At 32.8% G+C, this 27,748-nt stretch overlaps 1 protein-coding gene across 4 annotated transcripts in view; it reads left to right on the top strand.

Moving 5' to 3' along the window:
• The window catches only part of jar (Myosin heavy chain 95F jaguar), a 53,039-nt gene extending 26,007 nt beyond the window's left edge, over window positions 1-27,032 (top strand). Inside the window, exons 19-43 of one of the 4 annotated variants that reach the window (XR_013884158.1) lie at window positions 963-1,075; window positions 1,408-1,473; window positions 3,597-3,683; window positions 4,020-4,063; window positions 4,749-4,796; window positions 5,986-6,100; window positions 6,572-6,657; window positions 6,954-7,028; window positions 8,847-9,066; window positions 9,229-9,357; window positions 9,699-9,787; window positions 9,921-10,024; window positions 10,493-10,590; window positions 10,757-10,820; window positions 11,142-11,239; window positions 12,188-12,394; window positions 12,497-12,609; window positions 13,100-13,196; window positions 15,176-15,208; window positions 16,585-16,668; window positions 23,941-24,078; window positions 24,203-24,295; window positions 24,718-24,842; window positions 25,360-25,617; window positions 26,421-27,032. Coding sequence is in view for 3 of the 4 variants with exons in the window: in XM_080177326.1 (XP_080033452.1) it covers window positions 963-1,075; window positions 1,408-1,473; window positions 3,597-3,683; window positions 4,020-4,063; window positions 4,749-4,796; window positions 5,986-6,100; window positions 6,572-6,657; window positions 6,954-7,028; window positions 8,847-9,066; window positions 9,229-9,357; window positions 9,699-9,787; window positions 9,921-10,024; window positions 10,493-10,590; window positions 10,757-10,820; window positions 11,142-11,239; window positions 12,188-12,394; window positions 12,497-12,609; window positions 13,100-13,196; window positions 15,176-15,208; window positions 16,585-16,668; window positions 23,941-24,078; window positions 24,203-24,295; window positions 24,718-24,842; window positions 26,093-26,165 (2,399 nt within the window). In the remaining variant the exon portion in view is untranslated. Of the gene's footprint in view, window positions 1-962; window positions 1,076-1,407; window positions 1,474-3,596; window positions 3,684-4,019; window positions 4,064-4,748; window positions 4,797-5,985; window positions 6,101-6,571; window positions 6,658-6,953; window positions 7,029-8,846; window positions 9,067-9,228; window positions 9,358-9,698; window positions 9,788-9,920; window positions 10,025-10,492; window positions 10,591-10,756; window positions 10,821-11,141; window positions 11,240-12,187; window positions 12,395-12,496; window positions 12,610-13,099; window positions 13,197-15,175; window positions 15,209-16,584; window positions 16,669-23,940; window positions 24,079-24,202; window positions 24,296-24,717; window positions 24,843-25,359; window positions 25,618-26,092 lie in introns of all 4 variants that reach the window. The other 3 variants (XM_080177329.1, XM_080177327.1, XM_080177326.1) reach the window with 3 other exon arrangements.
• Window positions 27,033-27,748: the final 716 nt, after the last annotated feature.

The raw sequence follows: 27,748 nt of genomic DNA, 5'->3' as shown, positions 1-27,748 counted from the left end.
GGAGGTTTGTAGGAAGTTAGAATTCTACTTATAAAGCAAATCATTCTTTCCTTGATCCATGCTCTCATTCATATTAGAGTGCAATTAATTAGGGTGACTTAATATTGACCACTTTCCAAAACTATAGGCCAGGGTGATGTAATAGCTTCCATGAGAATTGCGGGTCAGCTTATAGTGTAATTTAGAATATACTCAGCTGTGTGCGCCCGCGAAGCTTACCAATCTAAGATTCACCAAAAGATTCTCACGTCATATCTTCGTGTGCATCTAAAATGAAAAATAGTAATTAGACCAACAAACAATACATACATACATTATGACAAACAGTCAAAAGTAAAGTCCTACAGATGTCCTAACTAATGGAATAGTAGCTTTCGCAAAATTCAGTAAAGTTGTGAGTAAGATTCCAGTAAAATGCGCTTTTTAGGTCAAACTGTTTTTAAGTATGTGTTTGGTCAACATTAAGAACAGTTAGACTTAATTTTTGACTGAAAGCTAGCTTACAATTTTATGGAATAATATAAAAGCTAGTGATGGCAATCCGTCTAATTTTTGGGCCGGATTCGGATTCCGGATTCTTGAAAGAATCCGTCAAAAAAAGAGTCTGATTCCGGATTCTAGCAGTATTTGAAAAGGCTTTTTAAAAAAATAAATGAAGCATGAAAAGCTATGAAATGAAAATAAATACTTACAAAAAAAAACGCAACTTTGGATGCTAGCTACCATTATACCTGTAGTTAAGAAGAAACAATAAAATACTTTTTAGGCATATGTCTGCCACATTTTAAATAAGTTTTGTCTGAAAAAAAACTGTTATTTGTATTTGTAATTTTAGCCTATTATAAAAACGGATTCCGGATTCGGATTCCAAAATTTGCCCAAAAATTGGGCGGATTCCGGATCCTGGATCCGGATTGCCATCCCTAATAAAAGCTACTATTCCATTTATGTATTATTTTTAGGTGTATTAGACATAGCTGGTTTTGAATATTTTGCTGTCAATTCCTATGAACAGTTTTGTATCAACTATTGTAATGAAAAACTACAGCAGTTTTTCAACCAGAGAATTTTGAAGGTAAAATAATTATTTTAAGCTACTCTACAAGTCACACCTGACAGTTTGTTGTTCTGTAATCCTTAATAACTTTCGCAATGAAATGAAAAAAAACAACCTTGTTTTTTAATGTTCTCTCCTTATTTCCTTGGGCTTACCAATTGCTAATAATAATGTTATGATTTTTATTTTTTATTCGTGAAAAAATTGACTATTATACAAAAAAAATTTACCTTGTCAGTATTGCTCGGGACCGGTTCTTATCCATTGCGCGGTTATTAATCGGTTTTCAAGTCAAACTCTGTAAAAATCTACAAATTGATATTTAAAAATATCTTCTTAAAATAATTCAGGACGAACAAGAGCTTTATCAGAAAGAAGGATTGGGTGTGAAAAATGTTAAATTTGTTGATAATCAGGTAAACTTTTGTCTGAAACTTCAGTGAAGAATTAATTACACAACCTTTAGGTATAGGTCAGATAAAAGTGTTTAGAAAGAACGTGATTCAAACATTCTTATCTATTCTATAAAAAAAACTATTTAAAAAATGTTATTTTACTGACAACGGCATCCTTTAATTTGTGGGGGAGAGGGATGTATAGGTAGACGTCTCTGAAAAAAAGTTCTAATAGTAAAAGCGAAGCTTTTTTATGATTAGGGTCGGTCGGTCCGTAGGTCACGGATAGTTAGTAATTGTAGTTAATTTAAACAGGTTAGAATTGTCCTATCCAAATTGTGCATGGTGATTTCTGAAGTAGGTACGATTTAAACGATTTTTTTACAAACAAATTTCTATGTGATAAAAGTATACGATTTATCTGATTTTTATAATACTGATTCCTAGGACAACAAAGTACACTGTTATAAGCAAAGCATCTCTATAATCAAGTTCTAAAAAAGTAAGTACGTCCGTAAATAGTATCCTGTATTCAAGCATTTATATTATGGTTATTTAGTTCTAACACTCTACAAGTCTTAATGTTCTTTTGTCCTACCGTTTTAGAGCCTTGCTTTTATGGATGTTGTCATCCTTGTTTTGAACTAGTTTTGCATATTTTTTACAATGTTGTCTTAAATTTTTTAACTGTAAAAATTGGCATTACCAAATGGCTATAAATCTATTTTAATGTCTAAATTTATCCTCTACATTGATACATATGTTAAGAATGATATCAATTAAGTTCGTTGTCTATATTCAGAAAGACCTAGAAACTTTCGTATATGTATCTGAGTCATTGCGGGGTTTTGTCTATTAGCCGCTTACTAACATTATGACAAAAGAAAAATGATAAAATTCAAAATAGAAATGATGTAAGTAAATTCAAATATAGTTAATATTGGATTCTTTTTCTTTGACCAATAAATATTAAAAGGTATTTTTTTATTAAATTTTGGTCTTTTGATATTTTCTTTATAAAAACTTTATTATCTTTTTTAGATATAAATAATTTAGTATTTTTAGTGATATCATTTTTTGATATTTAATAAAAATTAACTTAAAGGAAGCCTGTAAGAAATACACCACTTTATTTTCTGAAAGACAGCCAAAAGTAGACAATACTTTCAAAATTTTCATCTACCTAAAATGTTATTTTAAAATGACTACAACTTTTTTTGTAATTGAAGCAAATATCGGTATATTTCTTACAGGCTTCCTTTAATACGAAATTATATAAAAGTTTTTTGTATTTATATTTCAAACGTCAATGGAATTTTTAGAAATAGAAATCAATCTTAAATATTTTATAAACATTCTAAACTATACATATTAATAGCTAAAGTAAAATATATGGCTTAAGAATCACTATCAGATTGTAAAAGATAGGTTCAACCAGTTGTGTCCTTGTATTATGGTGCGAGGCATAGATTTTTATTTATATAGATGTACAATTCATTTAAATACATTAAAGTAACAAATTGTGTCATAAGAATGACAGTGTTGCAACTTTTTTAGTAGTGAGGCTACTCTATAGTTCACTTTGTCTGTCTGTAACACTTTGAGAAAATGGGATTTACTCAGCTTTTATTTAAGCTAGACCTCTCATTTTTCTTGTCAACATTCCCATCATTAATATGCATATTTAACATCCATGGCAGTCCGACGGATGAAAAGCTATTTACCTGTTTTTTTCTTTTTTACTGATCTTTACTTATCATAGTGTATTTGGTCCGATTTTTAAAGTTTTTGTTAGTAATTGTACCAACATTAGCTTATTTCTCTTCGTTCTAATGGACTTTTGTGTTCATAGATGAAAGGACAAACAACTTTAATTTTGATTTTTCACATATTTTTTGAAGTATTCAGTAGGTAAACAATTTACCTCTTAACATTTTCTTTACAATTTTGTATGTTCAGTCAAGATCTTTTGTGTTTCTATACCTATGTTGTCACATGTTTTACATCTTCTTAGTGTTAGTTGTTAAATGTTACATTTTCTTCCCCTTACCCCCCTCCCTCCCCAAACTTTCATAAATCCATAAAGTTTTGAAAGTTAAACGCGTTAAATATTTTTTTCTTATTAATAAATTAAAATATATTAGGATTGTATTGATCTATATGAGAGAAAGGTTGATGGTATTTTCAGTATTCTTGACGAGGTCTCCAAGCTTCCAAAACCAAGTTATCAGGTATAAGATGTTCCCAAGTAGCACAACTACTCAATACTCATTGTCCATAAGCCGAATTAAAGAATATAGGAAATAAATTTGTCTGGCAATAACTCACATAGTGAGCAAATAGTTGCATAATCCATTGGTTTTGTGGCGCAATTCATTATGTTCTATTACAGACAATCAACTCTGATAGCACGAGGACTTTTTTATATGCTTGGTAAAAACAGACTTTTGTTTGTAGGTCAAGTCATTTTTTTTATTATTCTTCATGTCATTCACCCTGCCGTTTTTGTTTTGATAGTATTTCAAAATAATTTCAAAGAAAATGTACCTAATCAAATTTTTTTTTAGCAATTTACGAATGAGGTTCATTCAAGAAACAAGAACCAATTCAGGTTAGGAAATAGATGTATTACTTTTATTTTATTTTTACGGGCTATTTCTCTTTGGGGGATTGAATATCCTTCGATACGCACAGACAGACATCCTGTTACCTTTATGTCATGGCCTTTTTATTACCAGGACCAATATCGGTCTGATCCAAGATAGTCTATGTGGACGGGATAAACAACCAAATCTTGCTTAATTGCTGTGCATGATGTATATGGCCACACGCCCTTTAGATAACCAACCCTTTGATTGCATGAACTTTGTCTGGTAGTTAAATTGTCCATGGTAATGTGCTAATGTCGTATGGGTGAGTTGCACCTGGACTTAACTCACCTGATATCCGTAGTACCACTTTAAACGTCTTTGTTTATGACACGGTGTTGGGCCGAGATTCAAACCTTTCGCGACAACGACTTTCATTTGGTAGTTAACATATTTGTGTTTAACTTGGAATTACACAAATACAAATAATCCTTTATAGGACAAACTTATTTTCCTATTCGTCATAATATTAGCGACACGATAATTCTTCTTTCCTTTTTTCTTACTAAACATATTAATAATGTCAAAAAATAATAACTCAGTATACAGAATTACATCAGAATAAAAAATAATACCTAGAGTTCTCTAGAATATAGAGAAAGTCAGAATTCCTTTAGCCACACATCCATATCATGTGTTGTGTTTTAGGTTAGACCTGGCAAGAAAATCTAAGCTGAAAGAACATCGTGAAATCAGGTAACAACAATTGGATTGGTCTGCTTCGCTTTTACGGATTTTTTCTTTATTTATAATAGCATAGCTACTAGGTATGTCGATACAACAAGTCTAACATTAAATAGCTACTAAAAATGATGCAATAACATTCTTTGTGAAAAGTGAGAAATATTCATTTTAGTGTAAAAATTCTTAAATAGGTTCATGTTATTGTTTATCACTGTTAAGGCACGAACTAATTGTTAAGAATGCTTGGTACTTTCTTATGGAAATAAATTATAAATACTTTCGTCTACATGATGTGATATATTAACTGGGTGTGGCTTAAATATATACATAATTAAAGAAAGATCTTTATGAATCATCCAGGCATGCACAAGGATACTTAGAGATTACAATATTCTTGGAGGGAGTAAGAGGGTAGTATTAAAGTAGACGAAAAAGTTCGTCTTGAAATATTTCCACATTTTTTGAAGTATTTGAAAGAAATATTAATTCATCATCCATTCACATTACTTTCACCCAGATTACTAAATCTAAAAATTATTAAAAGGTACAAGATCAAGTTATGTTAAGCACACCTTCCTAGACATATTTGTGAATATATTTGGTTTCTTTAATTTATCTTTCTTTTATTTAGCATCATGATTATAAATCATCAAACAATCACAAAAGCAAACTTTTATGGCTAATGTAATATATTTAGCCAAAAGGACGAAGTAATTAATAAATAGTGTGATAAATGTACACTTTGAACTCAACAAATCATTTGATACTAATCAGACAAAAATCGCTTATTATTTCTTGCCTATCGATATAACTATAACTGTAATTAACAGAAATCTTGTATATTCACCAAAAAATGCTTAACATCAACGCAGGAAGCTGCTGAGCATTACTTGCTGTCGTTCGTTCATATCCCCTGTTTATTTCCCAATAAATTATTTCGAGTTTTAAAATTAACAGAATGGTTTAAGAAGAGAATACGTATTATTCACTAGTGGCTGCGCCCCTAGCTTCTAAGGGCTCTATAATCAAAGGGATATGGATGGGCAAATAATAGCCTAAAACCACCTTAGGACCTTTAGGAAGCTTCACTGTAAAGGAGAACCATATCTGTTAGTTAGTTAGCGAGATCCTTCGCTACAGACAGAAAAAAGCTTATTACTTTATATAATATGATAATCTAAATCTTTTTTATTAATTCCAGGGACGATGACGGATTCCTTATTCGTCACTTTGCCGGAGCTGTGTGCTATCAAACCATGGAGTTTATTGAGAAGAATAATGACGCTCTCCATGCTTCTCTAGAAGGATTAGTCCAGGTAAATTTACAAACTCATATGTACATTAGATCTTTAATACATGACCTAACTTGTATTATTTTTTTTAATTTGATTTGTTCAATTTCAAATATTTGTATGAAATATATTTAGTAACGGAACTACTCTATATTTCATAATGTACGTAGAGACTTTTTTGGGGGGGGAGGGGGGTGGGGAGTGCATTTTTTGTCTGCTATTGAAGATACTGTCTGTAATGCTCTTGAAAAATCAAATTAATATTTTTTTTCAGCTTCGATCATATATAGATAACTAGTTAATATTTTCTAATGATTCTCATTTTGCATCACTTCCTACGAGCGTTGTCATCCTAGTATAGCACCAATCATACAGTTCAGACAATAGAGAGGTCAAACGGTTTGTAAGAAAATTATTAAAATTATTGTCATACCATGAAAATATCACAACTATGGTATCTGTATATTTAATACTGTATTCTATTTGTTTATTTAGGAGTGCAATAATAGATTCATAATGGCCTTGTTTAACATGGGATCTGCGGACACGGCTAATTCTAGAGGAAAACTAAACTTTATTAGGTAAATATAATTGAAATTTCAAAATGCGTCTTTCCCATAGACTTTGATTAGTGTTTATCTGATCCTTTTTAATCAGAATAAACGGATTCTATACAGTGCAGGAAAAGGTCTTCCGTTAAATTATATAAATTCTTCAGACACTTTAATAAGACGAATAGGTTCTAATATTTTCTATTTACGTATCTGCATACAATCTGTAAAGCCTCTAAATATATTCCGTATATCCAAGTTATTTACATATTTTATTCGTTCAAATAGAAAAATATTAGATTTAAATTTTTGTTTATTTATTTTAGTGTTGGAAGTAAGTTTAAGAGCCAGCTAGGAGAATTAATGGACAAGCTTGAAAGCACTGGAACAAACTTTATCAGGTCAGGGAACTAAAATTTAAAATAATATGTAGTAATGTCTTCCAGGGAGGACAGGGACATTGGACTGCAAATTACTCTTGGACCCGAAGTTTACAGAAGGGGTTTTGTGTTTGTCATCACTGGGACTGTAAATAAATTCATCGCGCATTGTCTTATTCTTTAAGACTTCTTGAGGTCCATAAAAACAAACCTTTTTCTGTATATCTTAAGTCTGTATTTAAAAAGTTTCTTTCTGGCAAGAAAATACATCAGAAATAAATAGGTGCTGTAGGTAAACTATTAACTTTGTATTTTACTATGATATCAATACATCAATGATAAGCTTTTTTTAGAGGACAAATAATTTAGATAATAACTGTCCCAATTTTATGAATCTTTCATTAAGCCAATTTATAAATGCTATGGATATTAATTTTCTATTTTTGAAAATATATTTTTTTCATCTACACTATATTATGGCTTCTGTTGTTTTATACAACTAAAGTGGTAATTAGTGGAGCCTAATTGATTCTAAGGATTCTTGTTTTGATGTAAACGCAGCGACTCGATTTTTTATTTTGTTTGTTTTTCATTACAAGGTCAATTTTGTTTTTTAATTGAATTTTAAATAAAAGCAAAAGGGTCTATTAATGATATTTTTTTGTTACATGTTATGGTTGTAACTAAAAATTATTACAAATTTTAATTAACTTGTTTTGTATTTTTTAACAGGATAATTGATTATTGTATGGATTTGAGATGGATAATAAGTTTGAATATTAAATTGAGTTACATGTTTAAACAGTATTGATAATTGGGTCTCAATGCAACCATCTCGTAATCAATGTATAAAGAATTCGAATTTCGATCTGGAATTTTGCATGAGTAATCCTTGGTAGGTCTATTTTCCCTAAATCGAACAAAAAGTTGGAAAAATAAAGGTTAACGGCTGGCGGCTCAGCCGTTTAGCTATTTTTAGGCTATTTTCAAGGCAAATCATCACGAAATCTATCTCCACATAATACTCGTTGCTGCTCCAAAACGTTTTCAAACGGTCCTAGCCGGTAGTTGCTGGTACTAGAAATCTTATTAAAAAATTATCATTTCACATGATTTAAAGCAAAAATATGTTTCAAAAAGTTGATTCCTACTTAATTTATGACAGATTTGCCCTAAAAATAGCCAAAAAAACGGCTAAACGGATGAGCCGTTAGCCGTTACTTTTTCAACTTTTTATTCGATTTAGGGAAAATACACCTACCAAGGAATAATCATGCAAAATTTCAGATCTAACTTTGAATTCTAAGTGCCATTTATACATTGATTACGAGATGGTTGCATTAAACCCTCCCCCCCCCCCCCCCTTTGTAAAACAAAAAAAGATTAGATATAATTACACGCTTTCAAAACTCTAGGTAAGGGAAAGTAAAATATTAGGTTTATTTTATTGATAACTATAAGGATTTTTTATGGCCTAGATTACGAGACATCTACAATAATCTCCCCATTTTATATTTTTTCAAGTCTTTGAATACAATTATCCTTGTCACTTCTAATACGTTTGGAAGTGTTTTTCAATTAGAAAGGATTATTTTATTATTTTTTAGTATTTGGAAACATGTTTTATTGCACTTTAGAAACAAGATAAAATATTTTAAGAAGTAAAATATATTACTTATTACTGGTAAGATATGGTTGTTTATGTAAGCTTTTAATTTATCTTTTCGTACTTTAATAGTCTGTCGTCCTGTCAACGTTATTCAAAGCAAAGACCACGGACGCCAAGTTGAGGCATTGTTATTAAATTTATCACTGATTAAAACTATTTTATATGTTAAGGTGTATCAAGCCCAACGTATCAATGGTAGCCAAGAAGTTTGAAGGCGGCAGTATTCTCTCTCAGTTGCAATGTGCAGGCATGACGAGTGTTCTGGAGCTGATGCAGCAGGGCTACCCCAGCAGGACACAGTTTGGAGAGCTGTACACTATGTATAAGCAATATCTGCCTCCAGAGTTGGCAAGGCTTGATCCCAGGCTCTTCTGTAAGGCGCTTTTCAAGGTAAACTTTGCATTTGAAAGACTAAATTTTAATATTTAACCCTTTATCTTTTTAGACTAAACATAATTGATATTCCCTGATATATTATAAATATTATTCCCTTAGTTTCTATCCATATTCAATTTTATTGTTTGTCTGTAAATAATTAAATTGATTTTTTAGGCTTTGGGACTGAATGACCACGATTTCAAGTTTGGTATGACCAAGGTTTTCTTCCGCCCTGGAAAGTTTGCGGAGTTTGATCAGCTTATGAAGGCGGATCCTGAAAATTTGAGAGTACTGATTAGCAAGGTAAATGCAGTTTTTTGAACTTACTTTCAGAAGTTTTAGAGAGTCAAGCATCATTGAGGAGTAATAATTATCAAAGTTTCTGGAGAAATTAACTATTTGTCTTAACACTAACGAAAACACTGTATGCTTATTTTATGTTGTTTTTTTCAATAGCTTTGCTCAGATTTACCTAGATTTATCGTTGGTAATTTTTCAAGAAATCAAAACTGTTACAGTAATCCTATGTTTATCTGTCGATTTGTTGCGCTCATGAATTTTCGCTTACATTTCATCTTTCCTCTTAGAAGAACTCTTTAATCTAAAAAGTGGTGGTTGCGTTACATTGTACGATTTTTTATTAGGTAAAGAAATGGTTGGTCTGTTCTCAGTGGAGAAAGGCCCAGTGGTGTGCTCTTTCTGTTATCAAGCTTAAGAATAAAATCGAATACAGGTTGGTAAATTTATCTATTATACAGGGTTCTTATTAGATGGGGCAATGAATGGGCGGTGCATTAATGTACCATGGTGGAAAATTTTTGAAAACTCAATCAAGATTCACTCTTACTCACCAAGTATTTCATTAGGAGAGCGGCTCTTTTGATAATGCAGAAGACTGTTCGAATGCACTTGGCTAAGAAGAAGCACAGACCCAGAATCAAGGCGTTGGTTCATATCAAGTCTCTCTCAGGTAAATATTTTTTTTAATTTTATTCTGGGATAGAAAATTGGACTATCAATTATATCCCACACTATATGTGTGGGATTCTGCCTTTAGTGGTTGTTTATGGAAATGAATCATTCCCTAAGAAATCTATACAGACGAGATATTATAGGACTTAGCAGCGGTAAGTAACCGCATTAAACTTGTGTTTCCCCATAGTTTTCGTTGTTAGACCTGACATTAAAGTGTCATGAGTAGCAGCCTAGATTGCTGCTTTCAACAAAATTCAGAGAGGGAGGAGCTCCTAGGAGGGAGAGGACACAGCACAGTAAAATTTACTGGTCTCGCAAGTTTTATAAACACATTCTCACAATCGTAGGTTAAATACTTAAGGACGTAAGATAAATCTTAATTGGACGAAACAAATTATTTTGGGTTACACATCAATATATCGCCCCTCACTCCTTAAGATCCCTACTAATAGAGATATTTTAGGTCAAGTACAGCAGATTGCATCAATGGCAAGTGGACTCAAGTCAGATAAGGATTCTGTCATGAAGGCTGTTCAAAAATTAAATACCAATATTGAAAAGGTATTTGACATCTATTTTTTCTTGTTGGAAAATAAAATAATATAGCAAAATGATATATACATACACTCTCAATGGTTGCCTGTATAATATGCCCAGCTTTATTACTATTATACGTAACCGTCCTTGATCATAAATATATATAAAATATTACCTATTCTTATTTTAGGTTATTCATACAATTAAACACGACAAGAATATTAAGAAGAAAGAAATGGATAAATTATATCAAGGTAAATAAAAAATTCATTAAAAACGATGTATTTACTTAGGATTAGTGCTGAGCGAGAGTTTTAGGGAAAACAAAAAATATCTCTACTAAGAGTAAGATAAGAGTTATAAAAGCGAAGCTTTTCTATTACACACACTAATTTTTAATTTTTGACAGCAATTTTTTTTATTTTACTACATTCATATCCTATTGTATTCATCTGATTTTTGTAATAATGATTCCTAGGACAACAAGGTGCAATAGTTTAAGCGAAGCATCTCTATGATCAAGTTTTAAATACAAATATGTCGAAACTTTTATATTAACATTTTTGTTTTTTAAGGCTTGGTAGATGAGATAAACAATGAGATATCATCTGTAAAGAAGAAGATTGAGAAACAGAAGGCTGCTGAGGAACAGCTGAAACTCAAGAAACTTCAGGTTAGTCAAATATTTTCAAAGAGTAGCTTCATTTTAAAAAAAACTAGCGGCTAAAACGATTTTTGGGGTTGGTATTCTTTCAAGGAACTATTTCTCCTAGGACGGGTAAGGCATAACATCATAAAACCTTCCATTGAAAAGATTTTCAGTTGTTGTTTGCAGTTATTTGATGTCTTTCTACAATAGTAGTTTGATAGACATATATCATAAATATCGTGGCTTCTATTACAGCTAGAGACCTATAATAAAATGTGTTAGGTAAATCCTTAAGCAATAACGAACTTCCGTGAATAGTAAGGTCATAACCGTTTGACCACTCCTTGACCGTATTTTGACCGATTTTCTATTTCCTACCTGTAATTTTGTCGTTTTTAAGCTGCCAGTTGCCGAATTTTAAATCAGCCCTAGACCAGCCAATTTTTTATGTAGTCTTTATTGTGATCAGAAACAGATTAAAATATTAATTGGCGCCGCCAACCGCCGAAAATGGCGGTTTCCATTTTTTGCCGTTTTTTGGCGATGGTCAGAAAAAGTTATTTTTTGTTATGAAAAATAAAAGTTTCACCTAAAATTTTGTAATAATAGCTTTAAAATTGGCCGCTCTACAGCTGGCTGCTAAAAAGCGGCTAAGGAGAGGTCTGACCGCTAGGACTAGAAAAAGTAATTTTCCCTAAAAATGCAAATGAACCACCAGAAATTTTTTTGTCTCTATCTGTAACAGGAGCCAAGATAGAGAGGGGATAGACCCCCCCCCCCCCCCCCCCTCTATTAAGGTGCGAATTGGGGCCTGATCTGTAAGAGTTAAAGTATCATGCAGATTTTAATTGGAAAGTAATTTGCTGGTATTTTATCAGGATTTTAACTCCAATACACAAAAAGGACTGTAATCTTTTAAATAAGACATAAGTTTTCAGGATGTTTAATTTTTTTAATCTTTTTTATATCTAGGAGGAAATGGAGCGAGAAAGAAAGCGCAAAGAAGCTGAAGAGTCAGAGCTCCGCCGACTGGCAGACGAACGGCGGATGAAGGCGGAGATGGAGGCTCGGCGTAAAGAGGAGGATGAACGGCAGCGCCGTCAGGAGGAGAGAGATAGGCAACAGGCGGAGAAAATGCAGGCGGAGCTTGATAATGCCAATCTTAGGATTCAACAACAGGTAAAAATTCAGAAAGAAACTAGAATTAGATTTGAAAGTAAAAAAAAGTAAATAGCCGTTGCAATTTTAGTTGTAACTTTAAGCATAAAAATATTTATTTAGATGGAACAAGAACGTCGTGATCATGAGCTTGCGCTAAGGCTGGCTACAGAAACTGGCTCTGGGGTCGAGGATATGCCAGTTCTTAAGAGAAGTAGCTTAGTTACAGCACACAGGTATAATACACTTTTCTTTATTTGCAATAGACTGTAGAGGATGCTATGCTCATCAAATTATATTTCTTAATAAATGCTATGAAGAAAAGTACTTTTTTTCACTCCAGTGAATTTTAAAAATCATTTTAAAATTGTCCGTTTGAAAATTGGTTTCTTTAAATATTTTTGTCCTTGTAGTAAGTTTAAGTTTTAATAAGGAACCCGCATATTATTGAATGTAAATTCCTTGGAAAAGATGACATGTTTGGTTTTATAACAGGTGTAATTTCATCATTTACATAGTAATCACCCACACTCTACACCATTTATTTAAAAAATAGATTAAAAATAAAGGTGGAGGGGTAGTCTTCGATTGTTTATTAAAAAATTTAGGTCAGGTTAGGTTAGGCTATATTGAGTACTGGGTAGCCGTGCTCGTTAGGAAATCATAATCTGTTTTGTTACACAAGATAGTAATTATGGCAGATGATTTAATTTTTGTTAATGTTAGGGAAGCAGCAGCTAATAAGAAGTATGATCTCTCCAAGTGGAAGTATGCAGAGTTAAGGGACACAATCAATACAAGTTGTGATATTGAGCTTCTAGAGGTAAAATAATTCTTCATTTTTCCACATAATGTGTAGATTGTAAAAAAAATCTTGACTAATAGAACAAAAATCACAGGAAGTTACGGAAATTGTATTTCCTTTTCTATAATGTGTATGTGAGAATTTTGATCGGATAGCTGTTACTATGACCGAGGGTTCTAATGTTTGTAGATTAATTTGATCGTTACTGTCTTAATTCTTTGTATTTCTCACCTACAAGGTACATCTAATGAAATACAAAAATCTAAACTAAAATTTGCCTCAAATATACCTACAAGATTTTATTTGATTACACAATTGGAATATTCTTCCCTGTATATGAGAAAAATGAATGAGAATATGAGATATTTATTTATTGTTTACCTAGAAAAGGATAGGTAGGGAATAAGAGGATCAAGTTTAGAAAGAAAGTGGACTGGTAATAAGACTACTCCACTAAGTATAAATTTCGTTCTGTTAGCGATTATTTTATTTTTTTGGGAGGGGAAGGGGGGGGGGGTTAATTTGGATCAAGAGTTTTGGCCAGTGTCTAAAACTTTTTCAGTAGTAATTTGAATCTACAAAGGTTTTTTTTTGTTTTTGATAATTAGGGGATAGATTTTTTGTTGGGACGTCTCATTCATATTGAATACCTATCAAAAACACCGTCACTCAATATTTGTTGAGCTTTACTTTCCATTCTCATCTTGTGTTGTAAATCTGACATGATCCTATTAATTGACTCTAATAGGAAAGTTTATTATATTTTTCTTGGAAAAGTGTGCAGCAAGAGAATATTACTGTAATGGACACTAATTACTAAATAATATATGGATAATTTTAGCCTTTAGAAGCGCAGCAACATTTAACAATATTAGGTACTACGTCAAACCCTAGATACGTTAGTTAATAAGTAGATGTGACAAACGCTAGACAGACAAACAGTAGATGCGTCAAACACTAGACAGACAAACAATAGCTCCGACAAACCCTTGACTACGACAAACGCTGGAATTTTCAATTTCGCGACAAACAGTAGAATTTTTAAAGTGCGACAAACACAATTTAAACTAATCTCTTGGGGTCAAAAAGGGGAAAGCAGGCCTTCCTAATTTATTTTTGATAGAGAATATGGACACCCCTCGCCACCCCCCTACAGCACTTAATAAGGGGGGTGGGTGGGGGGGGGGGGGGGGGGGGGTAATGCAACCATCTCATAATCAATGTATAAATGGCAATTAGAATTTGAATTTCGATATGAAATATTATACATATATGGATCGTTATATTAGTTAGCGTACAGAGAGAGAGAGAGACCTACTTTTAAATTATTTTAGAGTGATATATTAGTTATTTTTTGCATCGTATTATAGACACCTTTCCCCGAATGTTAAAATAAATTAAAACAAGTATTGATTTGATGATTTTTATTTTGATATTCGTGGAAAATTGTCTTACATGAGTTATACATGAGCTATACATGAGTTTTTAGTATTTCCCAGAACCGGTTCTAATCCAGCGGATATAAATCAGTTTTGAAGTCCTAATGGAAAATCTAATTAATGATTAGCTGCAATTAAACAAAGTTTGTTAAAAAAAGTGTGAAGGAAACGAAATTTGTGTTTGACTAACTGGAAGTCGGAAATTCATTATGAAACAGGGAACTTGCACAAAACAAAACAGGAGCTGAGATGATAGGGGAGGAGGGGGGGTTGCGTTGAACGATTCCCTCCCCGACCGTTAGGTGCGGCAAGGGGCCCGACTGTTAAGGGTTAAAAAAATGAATAAGAAAGTTGGTCAATAATAAACGGCAAGTAAAGGCTAGTTGTAGAGAAATTAATATAACTATAATGTATATATTTCAATATGCCTTTTTTATACATACTGTACATTCCAGCAAGATTAATATTACAAAAATATGATTAATGACTATGATTAAATTTGTTATAATTATATTTTGAGAAGATTTTTCGTTTTATTAAAATTAGTTGTATTTTCAGGCTTGCAAGGAAGAATTTCACAGACGTCTGAAGGTGGATATATTATTATTTATGTATAATCAATTTTAAAACAAACTATTTATTGTTTTTCTTTTTTTCACTCTCGTTGTTTGTGTCTTTATGCGTCTTCTGTGTCTTAAATTTTTATACATAAATCAACTTTATTTTCACGGATTTTTTTTCATATTGAACAATATTTTTGCTTATAGTTTTTACTTTTACCAGTTACAATCTTTCCTTATTTGTATAGCCCATTGTTCTGCAAATAGTTTTTCCGCTAAACGTATAAGAAAATAATTATTTTTGTGGTTCTACAGTATACGTTACTAAAAATGACCGGTCATTAAAATGGTCTATCCCCCCCCCCCCTGTAATGAAGTTATAACCCTATTTTTTTTTGTATGTGTGATCTTTATATACATGTATAATGGTGTTTGTTGCGGTAAATTAGATAAAAGAACATTTTCCGACATTCAGCAGGCTATAAAAGAAGAAATTCAAAATGAAAAAATTCAGACCCTTATTTTTTAAAGTAAATTTTATTTAAGTCGAAAAAGCACATAGTAAAATTGAATTAAACATAGTGGTTGTGTCGAGTTTTATCTTCAGCATAAAATTCTGCTTCCATAGACACCTTACCCGACTTCCTAGCTCTCATACCAAGTCGTTTGAGCCCGAAAAGTATGTATCACGACATCAAAATCTATGATTTTTCGGCTTAACCAAATTTCACCTAAAATACATAAGGGTCTGAATTTTTCATTTTGAATATTTTCTTTCATAGCCTGCTGAATGTCGGAAAATGTTCTTTGAACTAATTTACCGCAACAAACACCATTATACATGTATATAAAGATCACACATACAAAAAATAGGGTTACAACTTCATTACAGGGAGGACTAGACCATTTTAAAAACCGGTCATTTAGTTATTAGATGTCTTATCTGGAAAAGTAGTGGGATGTATGTTTGTCTATTTCAATAAAATTTGGCGTAACTTGGCTATTTTTGGCACTATTAAGTAATTTTTAATCTTTCTTTCAGTAGTTAGTTGAAAATATCTGTGCTAAATAAGTGTCTGTGTAAAGTAAACAAATTTTTGCTTTGCCTTGTATTTTAATTTTTTTTTAGAAAATATATATCAGAATTGTTATTTCTCGCATCGTATTATAAACAGTTTTCCGCGGTTAAAAAATGTACAAATATAAGATTAAAACCAGTGTTTTAGCCCGTGCCTTAGGCATCTCAGGGCTACAAATTGTACATGTTATTTCCGCGGAAAGCTGTTTATAATACGATGCGAGAATTAAATAACTATTCTAGACGTTTAAGGTTTTATGTCCGTTCATGGAAGGATACTTTGTATCCAAACGGGTCTGTTTTCATAAAAGCTAAACTTGTTTGTTTAGGTTTATCACGCTTGGAAAGCAAGAAATAAGAGGAAGGATTCAACTTTTGATGAAAATATGAGGGCACCTTCCTCTATTCTTAAGGTAGATTTTAATTATGCCGATTTCCCTCCAAATGAAAGTTGGCCACTAAAAGAATTTTCTATAAATGATATACATGGTCTCTACGTTAATGTCAGGTAATACGTATCATAAAAACCCACAGGGCTAGTGCCCCACAGTAGGGACTTTAAATACTTTTTTTCAGTAGTTTAAGATAAGGAAAAAACAGGCAAATAGCTGTTGACATAAGACTGTTGATTATAATAATACTAAAACTTTTATTAACACGTTTTCTCATTCATTGCTTTAAATACTTTGAAAGTATTATTATACCTTTGATTGTTAGAAAATTGGGGTACACCACTTTAATAAAAATTCTCTTTTCAATTTTAATACATGAGGGGGTGAAGTCTTTGATAAAACTTTACTTTGAAAACATAGCAGGTATGTGTTTTTTGTTTTTTTTCCTTCACTTATGTAATTTCCTATCTTTCATGTTCTTTCATGTTCTTTCATGTTATTGTTCATGTATTGAAATTGGTAGTTTTGAAATAAATAAAACTATTTTTAGCATATTAAAAATCTCATTGAAACTTTAAAACTTATTAAAAGACATTAAATCTAAAAAAACAGGATGTCGGCAGCTGTCCACTATAGGGCCCACCTCAGGGTAGGATTGACAAAAAACTACCCACTCACCTTATTTTCTATCTACATATTTTAAATATTAGGTGGGATAGGGTTCTGTGCTAGCTTGCCACTTGGAGGGAAAACAATTACTACTTCTATTACAGATTTGAGTTATAAAGATACGATTACTATTAAGTTATTGAAACAAAAACTTAAATTCATTCACTCTTAGGATCTTACTCAGGGATATTCAGGTATAAAACAATGTAATAGTTATTTCTTTCATCGTATTATAAACGGCTTTCCGCGGATATAGAATGTACAATTATAAAATTAAAACTAGTTTTTTTAGCCCCGAGATGCCGAAGGCACGGGCTAAAAAAACTGGTTTTAATCTTATGATTGTACATTTCTATATTCGCAGAAAACTGGATATAATACGATGCTAGACATAGTTTTTTCGTATGGATGAGAACCGGTTCCTATCCACCGGATTCGAATGGATACGAGAAATGTAATTAATGTACTTATCGAACATTGGGAACTTTTACTGAATTTTAATTAGCAGAGTCCAAACTTGTCAACTGAATATTTCAATCGACAAAAGGAGTAGTTTTGTTGATCATCATTGGGGTTACTTAAAGCTCCTTGTGTTCTATTCAAATTACGATTGACAATATTACCCATTCTAAAGAGTAAGATAATTGGTGGAAAAGTTTATTTTACAGTATAGTCCCTTACTTCCCGGCTGTCACTTAAGTTTTTTTCACCATTATAAACTTACATTTCTTAGAAAATGTATGAGTGGCTTATGAATAGCAATGTTTTCTTTTTCTCCTATTGTTGTACTATTGCTTTTTTTAAATTGACATTATATTTCAAGGAATTTTCTTAATGTACAAAACTTTTGGTTCCCTTTTATTAATCACGATTGCCTTTATTACCCAGGGATATTTATTGTATACATTAAAAGGGGGGAGGCGGATGTGCCACTTTTTGAAACCAAAAGTAAAACGTGCATGATCTCAGCCCATAAAAGAGTTACAGCTCTATAATTCGGCACAGCAGTTGCTTTTGTGGAGAACAATATGGAACTGTGAAGAAACGGCGGCAGAACCGCCGCTCCCGCCGAATTTTTTTTGTCTTTTCTCGCCATAATAGACAATTTTCAATCATCTTAGATAAACTTTTTTTTATATAAAAATTTCCCTTATATTTTCACTTGACACTTGTAAGATTTTACACTTTTTTATAATATTTAATTTTTTGAAATATTACAAGTGTCATGTGAAAATATAAGGGAAATTTTTATTAGAAAAAAAGTTTATCTCAGATGATTGAAAACTGTCTAATTTGGCTAAAAAAAGCAAAAACAATTCGGCTGGAAATGACGGTTTTCTTCACAGTTCCATATTGTTCTCCACAAAAGCAACTGCTGTGCAGAATTTTAAAGCTGTAACTCTTTTATGGGCTGAGATCATGCACGTTTTACTTTTGGTTTCAAAAATCGGCACATCCGCCTCCCCCCTTTTAATGTTATTTTGTAAACACGTAGTTTGTCTATGTAAGAGTATTTAGAAGATTTAAGTGATTTTGAAAAGAATCTGCTTCATGAATAAAAATGTAAAAATTAAACAATGAAAGGATAAGGCATTTTTTTAAAATAAACACAAAATGCAAAGAATTTCCGTGTACAATATGTAGAATATGTAGAAACGGCAGTGGATTTAAACTTTCAAAGCTGCCAACGGCTATATATCCTAAAGTTCTCTTGAACATGTACAACATCTATTCCCTAATCCCAGTGCTGACACTTTTAATGATTATTCTTTTTTACCCCCTTTGGGCTTTAACCTTTTTTATATTCATGGTTTAGTTCAATCCTGTCAATAACATTTTATAAAAAGTATATGTTGTTTTTCAAATGCATATTTATTTATTTATGTAAATCTCTTTTTGATTAGATATAGATGCATTTTCATGAAAATATTATTGATGAGATTTCCTAAATCTATTCATTCTAACTACGGATTTAGATTTAGTATAAATAATATTATGAAAACAGTTAATTAAATGAGTTTGCTTTGATTTAATTGTTAACAGAAATATAGAATTTGAATGTAACAATGAATAATCTTTTATGTTTCGTTTAACTGTTAGAAGTTATTTGGATTCCGATTAATTTGCGCTTGATTAGAATAGGTTCTTTTGATTATGATATGATCCATAAATCATAATTTTTTTATATAAAAAAACAGTATACGTTTATTTGCACAAGATGGTGCAATGATAAAAGTAAAATCCACTTATCTAAAAATTTGTTTATTTGAAAATTCAGAATAAGATTTATTTTGTTATTTAAGTAGATTGACATTCCCCACGCCCCCCTTTTTGGTTAAACAAGGGAAATCTAGATATGTCTTTTATTTAAATAGTTTATTCAACTTTTATGATTCATCAATATAAAAGATATCTCTAACCTTCTCTCACTTCCCTTTTGTAACCCTAATTGGAAGAATTGAATTCTAGTATTATGTAAAGTACTTAGTTAGGAAAAACTGGAATTTTCATTTCTAATAAAAATACACAACCCCCCTCCTTTACCCACTTCTCTTTTTAGGCCTTAAAATTTTACTATATAAAGGAAACCTCACCTTGAGTAAAGCAGTTCTATTTGAACACTAACGAGATTCACATCTCAGTCTCCTCTCAACATATAATCTAGGCAAAAATATATATATAAAAAAATGGAAGGTATTTTAGATTGGACCGATGCCGAACTGGCAGCCTTTTTAGAACTACCTAATGAAATTATCCCTCCCCAGGATTTGGCTCACTCTAGTGAGGGTAATTGCTTTATAGACTCGAACCTAACTAATCTATTGGTAACAGTAGATTTTATTATTTTATTTAAGTCAACAATTAGGCCTAAGGCAAGCAGGAAAACTTTCTTTGCAAAAAGATTGATAAAGGTCCAGGAAATAGTTGAAACCCAGAATAAATTTACAGGTTTTAGACCTTATTTCAGATATCTAATAACTTTATCAAAATCGGATCCTAAGATCCAAAGATTTATGCTAGACTCATGTACAGAATGTCTCTATTCATTTTATAAAAATAAAAACCCACTATAAATCTATGTATGTTTTTTTTTTTTCCATGTATATATAAGGGGGGGGTTTTTAATGCAACCATCTCGTAATCAATGTATAAATGGCACTTAGAATTCGAATTTTGATCTGAAATTTTGCATGAGTAATCCTTGGTAGGTCTATTTTCCCTAAATCGAACAAAAAGTTGGAAAAGTAACGGCTGGCAGCTGGCGGTTCAGCCGTTTAGCCGTTTTTTGCCTATTTTCAGGGCAAATTCATCATTAATTACGTAGGAATCAACTTTTAAAAACATATTTTTGGTTTAATTTATGTTAAATGATAGCAATAATTATTTTTAAAATTTCTAGTGCAAGCTGCTAAACAGCTAGAACCGGCTGAAAACGGCTGAGAGCCGCCAAGAGTATGATGAGTAGATAGGGCATGTGACATGTCTAGGGGTAAGTTTTTATGGTTGCTGAGCTCAAAAATGCTACCAAAAATAGTGGCAGCCCATCCATATGGCAGCTGGGTAACAGCTGCAGCTCAGCTGGGAGCGGCCAAGAGTAGAATAAGTAGATTGGGCTTGTGACGTGTCTTGGGGTAGGTTTTTATGGGTGCTGAGCTCAATAATACTACAAAAAATAGTGGCAGCTCATCCATATGGCAGCTGGGTAACGGCCGCTGCTTAGCTGGGAGCGGCTAAGAGTAGAATGAGTAGATGGGGCTTGTGACGTGTCTAGGGGTAGGTTTTTATGGGTGCTGAGCTCAAAAATACTACCAAAAAAAGTGGCCGCCCATCCATATGGCAGCTGGGTAATGGCCGCAGCTCACCTTGGAGTGGCCAAGAGTAGAATGAGTAGATAGGGCTTGTGACATGTTTAGGGGTAGGTTTTTATGGTTGCTGAGCTCAAAACTGCTACCAAAAATAGTGGCGACCAATCCACATGGCAGCTGGGTAACAGCTACAGCTCAGCTGGGAGCGGCCAAGAGTAGAATGAGTACATAGGGCTTGTGAGGTGTCTAGGGGTAGGTTTTTAGGGGTGCTGAGCTCAAAAATACTACCAAAAATAGTGGTGGCCTATCCATATGGCAGCTGGGTAACAGCTGCATCTCAGCTGGCAGCGGCCAAGAGTATAATGAGTAAAAAGGGCTTGTGACGTGTCTAGCTGAGCTGTAGCTGTTACCCAGCTGCCATGTGGATGGGCCGCCCCTATTTTTGATAGTATTTTTGGGCTCAGCACCCCTAAAAACCTACCCCTAGACACGTCACAAGCCCTATCTACTCATTATACTCCTGGCCGCTCTCAGCTGAGCTGCAGCCGTTACCCAGCTGCCATATGGATGGGCTGCCAATAATTTTTGTAGTAGTATTTAGCTCAGCACACATAAAAACCTACCCCTAGACACGGCACAAGACCTATCTACTGATTCTACTCTTGGCCGCTCCCAGCTGAGCTGCAGCTGTTACCCAGCTGCCATAGGGATGGGCTGCCACTATTTTTGGTAGCATTTTTGAGCTCAGCAACCATAAAACCCTACCCCTAAACATGTCACAAGCCCTATCTACTCTTCATACTCCTGGCCGCTCTTAGGTGAGCTACGGCCGTTACCCAGCTGCTATATGGATGGGCAGCTTCTATTTTTGGTAGTAGTATTAAGCTCAGTACCCATAAAAACCTACCCCTAGACACGTCACAAGCCCTATCTACTCAATTTACTCTTGGCCGTTCCCAGCTGAGCTGCAGCTCTTACCCAGCTGCCAAATGGATGGGCCACCACTAATTTTGGTAGCATTTTTGAGCTCAGCACCCATAAAAACCTACCCCTAGGCAATAGACATGTCACAAGCCTACCCCTAAACATGTCAGAAGCCCTATCTACTCTTCATACTCTTGGCCGCTCTAAGGTGAGCTGCGGCCGTTACCCAGCTCCCATATGGATGGGCTGCTTCTATTTTTGGTAGTAGTATTGAGCTCAGCATCCATAAAAACCTACCCCTAGACACGTCACAAGCCCTATCTACTCATTCTACTCTTGGCCGTTTAAAGGTGAGCTGCGGCCGTTACCCAGCTGCCATATGGATGGGCGGCCACTATTTTTGGCAGTATTTTTGAGCTCAGCACCCCTAAAAACCTACCCCTAGACATGTCACAAGCTAAACCTACTCATTATACTATTGGCCACTCCCAGCTGAGCTGCAGCCGTTACCCAGCTGCCATATGGATAGGCTGCTTCTATTTTTTTGTAGTAGAATTGAGCTCAGCACCCATAAAAACCTACCTCTTGACACATCACAAGCCCTATCTACTGATTCTACTCTTGGCCGCTCCCAGCTGAGCTGCAGCTGTTACCCAGCTGCCATATGGATGGGCCGCCACTATTTTTGGTAGCATTTTTGAGCTCAGCAACCATAAAAACCTACCCCTAGACATGTCACATGCCCTATCTACTCTTCATACTCTTGGCGGCTTCCAGCCGTTTTCAGCCGGTTCTAGCCGTTTAGCAGCTGGTACTGGAAATTTCAAAAATGGTTATTGTTATCATTTAACGTGAATTAAACCAAAAATATGTTTTTAAAAGTTGATTCCTACGTAATTAATGATGAATTTGCCCTGAAAATAGGCAAAAAACGGCTAAACGGCTGAGCCGCCAGCTGCCAGCCGTTACTTTTCCAACTTTTTGTTCGATTTAGGGAAAATAGACCTACCAAGGATTACTCATGCAAAATTTCAGATCAAAATTCGAATTCTAAGTGCCATTTATACATTGATTACGAGATGGTTGCATTAAAAACCCCCCCCTTATAATATTTATTTAACGTTTATATGCCTTTTACCAAAATAAAAAAAACACTATCAATCTATTTATGTATCTAATGTATGTAACTATAATATCCATTTAATCTTTTACCTATATGTAAATAAACTATGTATATATTGTAAAAAAATCTTAGTTTCTTATTAACGACAAGGATGATTATTTTCATTTTAAGTAGCACTCTCACCTGTTTAGGAAGATACCAGAATTATAGGCCAGAGTTTTCAACTTCTATACACTAGTCACAGTTTTTTTTCACTCTTGTGTAACTCTGGAAGGTATCTCACTTTGTAGGCCTAGAAGAAAATAGGTTTTACTATCACAAAAGAAACATTATTACTAAATAGAGATGGAAAGATCTTATTAAGTGTCCAGGGTAACCCCCCCCCCCCCCTCCGTGGTTTTTGGAATAGCACGGATTAATAGTTGTTTAGAATATCATGCAAGTCTGTGTATGCCTTAAACCATTACAGTGACTATTCCCCCTTAAATGAACCAACGCCCAAAGTATAGAGAAACACATTTGTACCTTAAGCTAGGGGGTGTGTCGCAATCACTTTCAATTAGCCAAGCATTCGGCCCTTGAGTCTTATATAATATTCTTGTTTGTATAGATATTTCATTTATCTATGTTTCAAATTTCACAGTTTAACTTTCAACTTTGTTAAGGATTTTGTTTGTCCTTTATTACTTCGAAAATTTAGGCTACTACCTCTGTCCTTTCCCCTTGTCTGAACAGTGAACATGTTAGCATATTAATGTAATTTTTATCTAGGAGGCAAGCCGCCCAACCATGAGTACTGCCAGCCGCAAAACGGCTGCTCCCGTCGGCACCCAACGATTCTTTAGAATTCCTTTCATTCGCCAACAACAAGATGATTCGCCAGATGGGGCTACGGTCCCACAGAATAAGGTATCAGATGTGTGAGGTATGATAAGATAGATATACGATAGATAGCAATATCATAAAAAACTCTATATATAAAACATAATCATAATAACGTGATTTATATAGGAAGTAAATTTATTAATTTTAGGGTTGGTGGTTTGCACATTTTGATGGAGACTGGATTTGTCGGCAGATGGAGCTCCATCCTGGCAGGGCTCCTGTCCTCCTGGTCGCTGGAAAGGTAGCAAATTTGTATTGCAATACAAGATTTTTATCGATAGTCATAGATACATAGAGATTACAGATAAACATCATGTTACTGTAAATGGGATAACTTTATTGATATAGTACTTATCCTATCAGATACACATCAATCTTAATGGATGGGGAAATGGACGATAAATTATTGTACTCCAAAATTATAATACACAAAGTTTCCTCATAAATTTAGTCTAAGTCATGTTTTGCTTCCTTCGCCCTTTTATTTAACAACCATTGTTTTAGGGCCCTTGTTACTAAAAAATTTAACTGTTTATTTTTCTTATGTTTTAATATATAAGAACAATTTAGATAATGTTTATTATTAAAGAGTTATCACATTAAAACCCTAACCAACATAACTAGTTGCGTTACCAATAAGCCACTACGCACCCTTTTGTTCAGGATGATATGCAAATGTGTGAGCTGAGCTTAGAGGAGACAGGGCTCACTAGGAAACGTGGCGCCGAAATCCTGGCCACAGAATTTGAGAAAGAATGGTCACAAAACGGCGGTGAGCCTTATAATAAGTAAGTTAATTTTAGGAATTTTCAACTTTTGGATTTTTTTAAATTATAGGTATTGCTTTTTTAAGAATGAATTTATTTGACTTTTTAATTTACCGCAGATAGAACAAATCAACTATTTCCCCTTTGAACAGATACAATAGCCGTATATTGTATATTGTTGGCTCACTTAATGGATTACAAATGAAAAAAAAGGTGTTTATTGTCAATTTTTATAAAAATAATATTTAAATCAGTTAGGAGGTTTTTGATTTTCATATTTATAAAAGCAGAAATAAGTATAATCTATGATTACAATTTTGTCCCTTCAGAAAGGGTAATCTATGATTTCATCACCAGAGAGGCAAAATTGGAATTGTAGATTACCAAAATCATATCGGCCTTGATGATATCATTACCAAGAGAGGGGAAAATTGAATCATGCATAACGTTTTTTAGATGGTCAAAACCGAAATCATAGATTATATTTCTGCTTCTAAAAAATGGATTCAACCTCCTAACTGTAAATTTTTTAATTAAGGTCTATGGATCGTAAGCGCTATATAAATTAAAGAAAAGAATATACCACCCCATTAATAATAAGTAGGTATACAAGATAGAAGAAATAAAAAATAGAAAATTATCGGATTGATGTATTGGTGATTTAAGCACTAAATTATTTTTTTAGAAACTCCAAAAGTCTATTAATACAAAACAAAAATTACATGTTTTCAACATAAAATTCTACTAAACAACTGTCCAAAAATAATGATTTGTTTTGTATTATAAACCCTCATAAGTATTTTATTATTTTTTTGAAAGCTTTCAAATAAAAATTTATACACTCACTTCAATCTACTTAAATCCAATTATGACTTTCATCCTTAAAGAAAACACTTAATTCTAAGTTTTAGATATTTAGGCTATTAATAGCATTAACTTTTTAAAAATCAATAGCTGTTTTAGGAATATTAACAACGAACAATTAATCGAATTTTATTTAATGCAAAAGTTTATCATGTTCTTTTTACTTTCCAAGAAATGGTTTACGTTTAAATTGTTTCTTGGATCGATTATCATCACCAAAAATCGATGAAGTTTAAAGGCTGCTTGCGACTAAGCTGCGCGGTGGAATACATAATCATATATTATGATAGTATGAAATTTTAATCAACAAAACAATGTAAAATAGTCATTACTCAATGATGCACAGCCATCACGCAGCGGACATAAATGTGCAAAAAAAACTTATTTTATGCGTGTGTTTTTTTCAGTGAAGTTTTTCCCGTCGCATCATTAGATCTTGACTGTTTCATATTATTTATTGGCCTTCTTATAACGATGTGAGGACTTGTAGATTTTGGAGATAATTGATCCCTGGAACATCATGTAAACTGTGCCAGAACTAATAATTATCCTAAAACTAGTTAAAATATCATAAAAGTAATTTATAAAGAAAATTTACAGTCATTTAAATTTTTAAAGCAAATTTTAGGTTGTATTGTTTAGTTATGAGCCTTATTAACATTTGTGAAAGACAAAGCATTTGATATTTAAGTCTAGAATGTAACTTTTGATGCTTTTAATAATGTGTAATTTTAGCTATCTTAACGGGGAGGTTGTGAAATTTGAGCACTTTCACGCAAACAATGAGCTCTGGAGCCCGTATACAAGCTAGAGCTTTTCAATTTGTCATAGGGTTTTTTTTTTAACATGTTGTGGCTTCTGCAAAAAAGCAGGTGGGCAGTGTAATTTTTTGATAAATAATAATTTTTGTTGTTCGGTTAAATTTAAAAATCAATGATTGTAATTGCAATATCCAAAGATGGTCCACATACAAAGTTTGTAAGCTCTAGCTTGTTTGCGTGAAAGGGTACTAACAATCTCCTTTACTATATTAATTATAAAAATATACGCTTTTTAGCATATTAACATCTACTGTGAATTTGAACTTATTTTTAAAGCATTTTTGACCATTTATATAATTATTATGTATTATTGACGTTTATCATGTTTTATTTATTTTATAAATATTTAAAGTTGAAGTAAGATTCAGCTTTAATTCTAGTTACATATTTTGATTTTTGCTTTACTTTGAAGATGATTAACTTTTTTTGGTAAAATGTTGCTTTTCTACTTAAAAATTTTACTTATGTTATGATTTGTTGTTTTAATGTATTGGAATAATATTAACAATAAATTATTAGAAATAAATTTTATTTTTGATGTATTTAATATATTATTAAGTTTGGTTTATCGCACTCACACTACTGTAAATTAAATTAGTACCCAATATAACCTAGCCTAACCTATAGTAAAACACTACCGACAGCTGGACTTGCAGACGGTTAAACAGACAGACAAATAGCTAAACTAGCACAGTTTAAAAGATAGACAAATTGCTGAACTATCAGACAGATAAACAGAAAACAACTAGACTAGAAGACAGTTTGATATACACAGACAGATAGTTGGACTAGCAGACAGTTTTAAATTCAGACAGAAAGCTGGATTAGAAGACAGTTTCAAATACAGACAGATAGCAAACAGACTTTTTAATTGTTAGCACTAAAGCTACTCTATGTTTGTAATTTTATTTAAATAGCAATAAGTAGGTATACATAATATCTTTTTAAAAAATGGTGAAAATACTTATGATAGCACAAGGGGCGTCAAGGGGGGGTGTAAAGATAGTCTAGTCTAATAAGCACATATCAGAAGATGTAACTTCCTTTGTTTTTAAGCTACATTGACAGAAATCATATCAAAAGATATTACACAACCAACTAACAATTTTTCTTAACCCTTAACAGTCTGGGGGGTAGCACCCCCCCCCCTTTCCCCTTATGGTATTTTCATAAACATTTCATCTTACCAAAATACTAAAATATTCTATATTACTACATCCCAATATGAAATATAGGAGTTAA

Source organism: Acartia tonsa, chromosome 11, assembly GCF_053477335.1.
Source record: "Acartia tonsa isolate MP-2025a chromosome 11, ASM5347733v1, whole genome shotgun sequence".
In the NCBI taxonomy this organism is placed as follows: Eukaryota; Metazoa; Arthropoda; class Copepoda; order Calanoida; family Acartiidae; genus Acartia; species Acartia tonsa.
The sequence above is the reverse complement of the archived record's forward strand: the minus strand, read 5'-3'. Positions and strand labels throughout refer to the sequence as shown.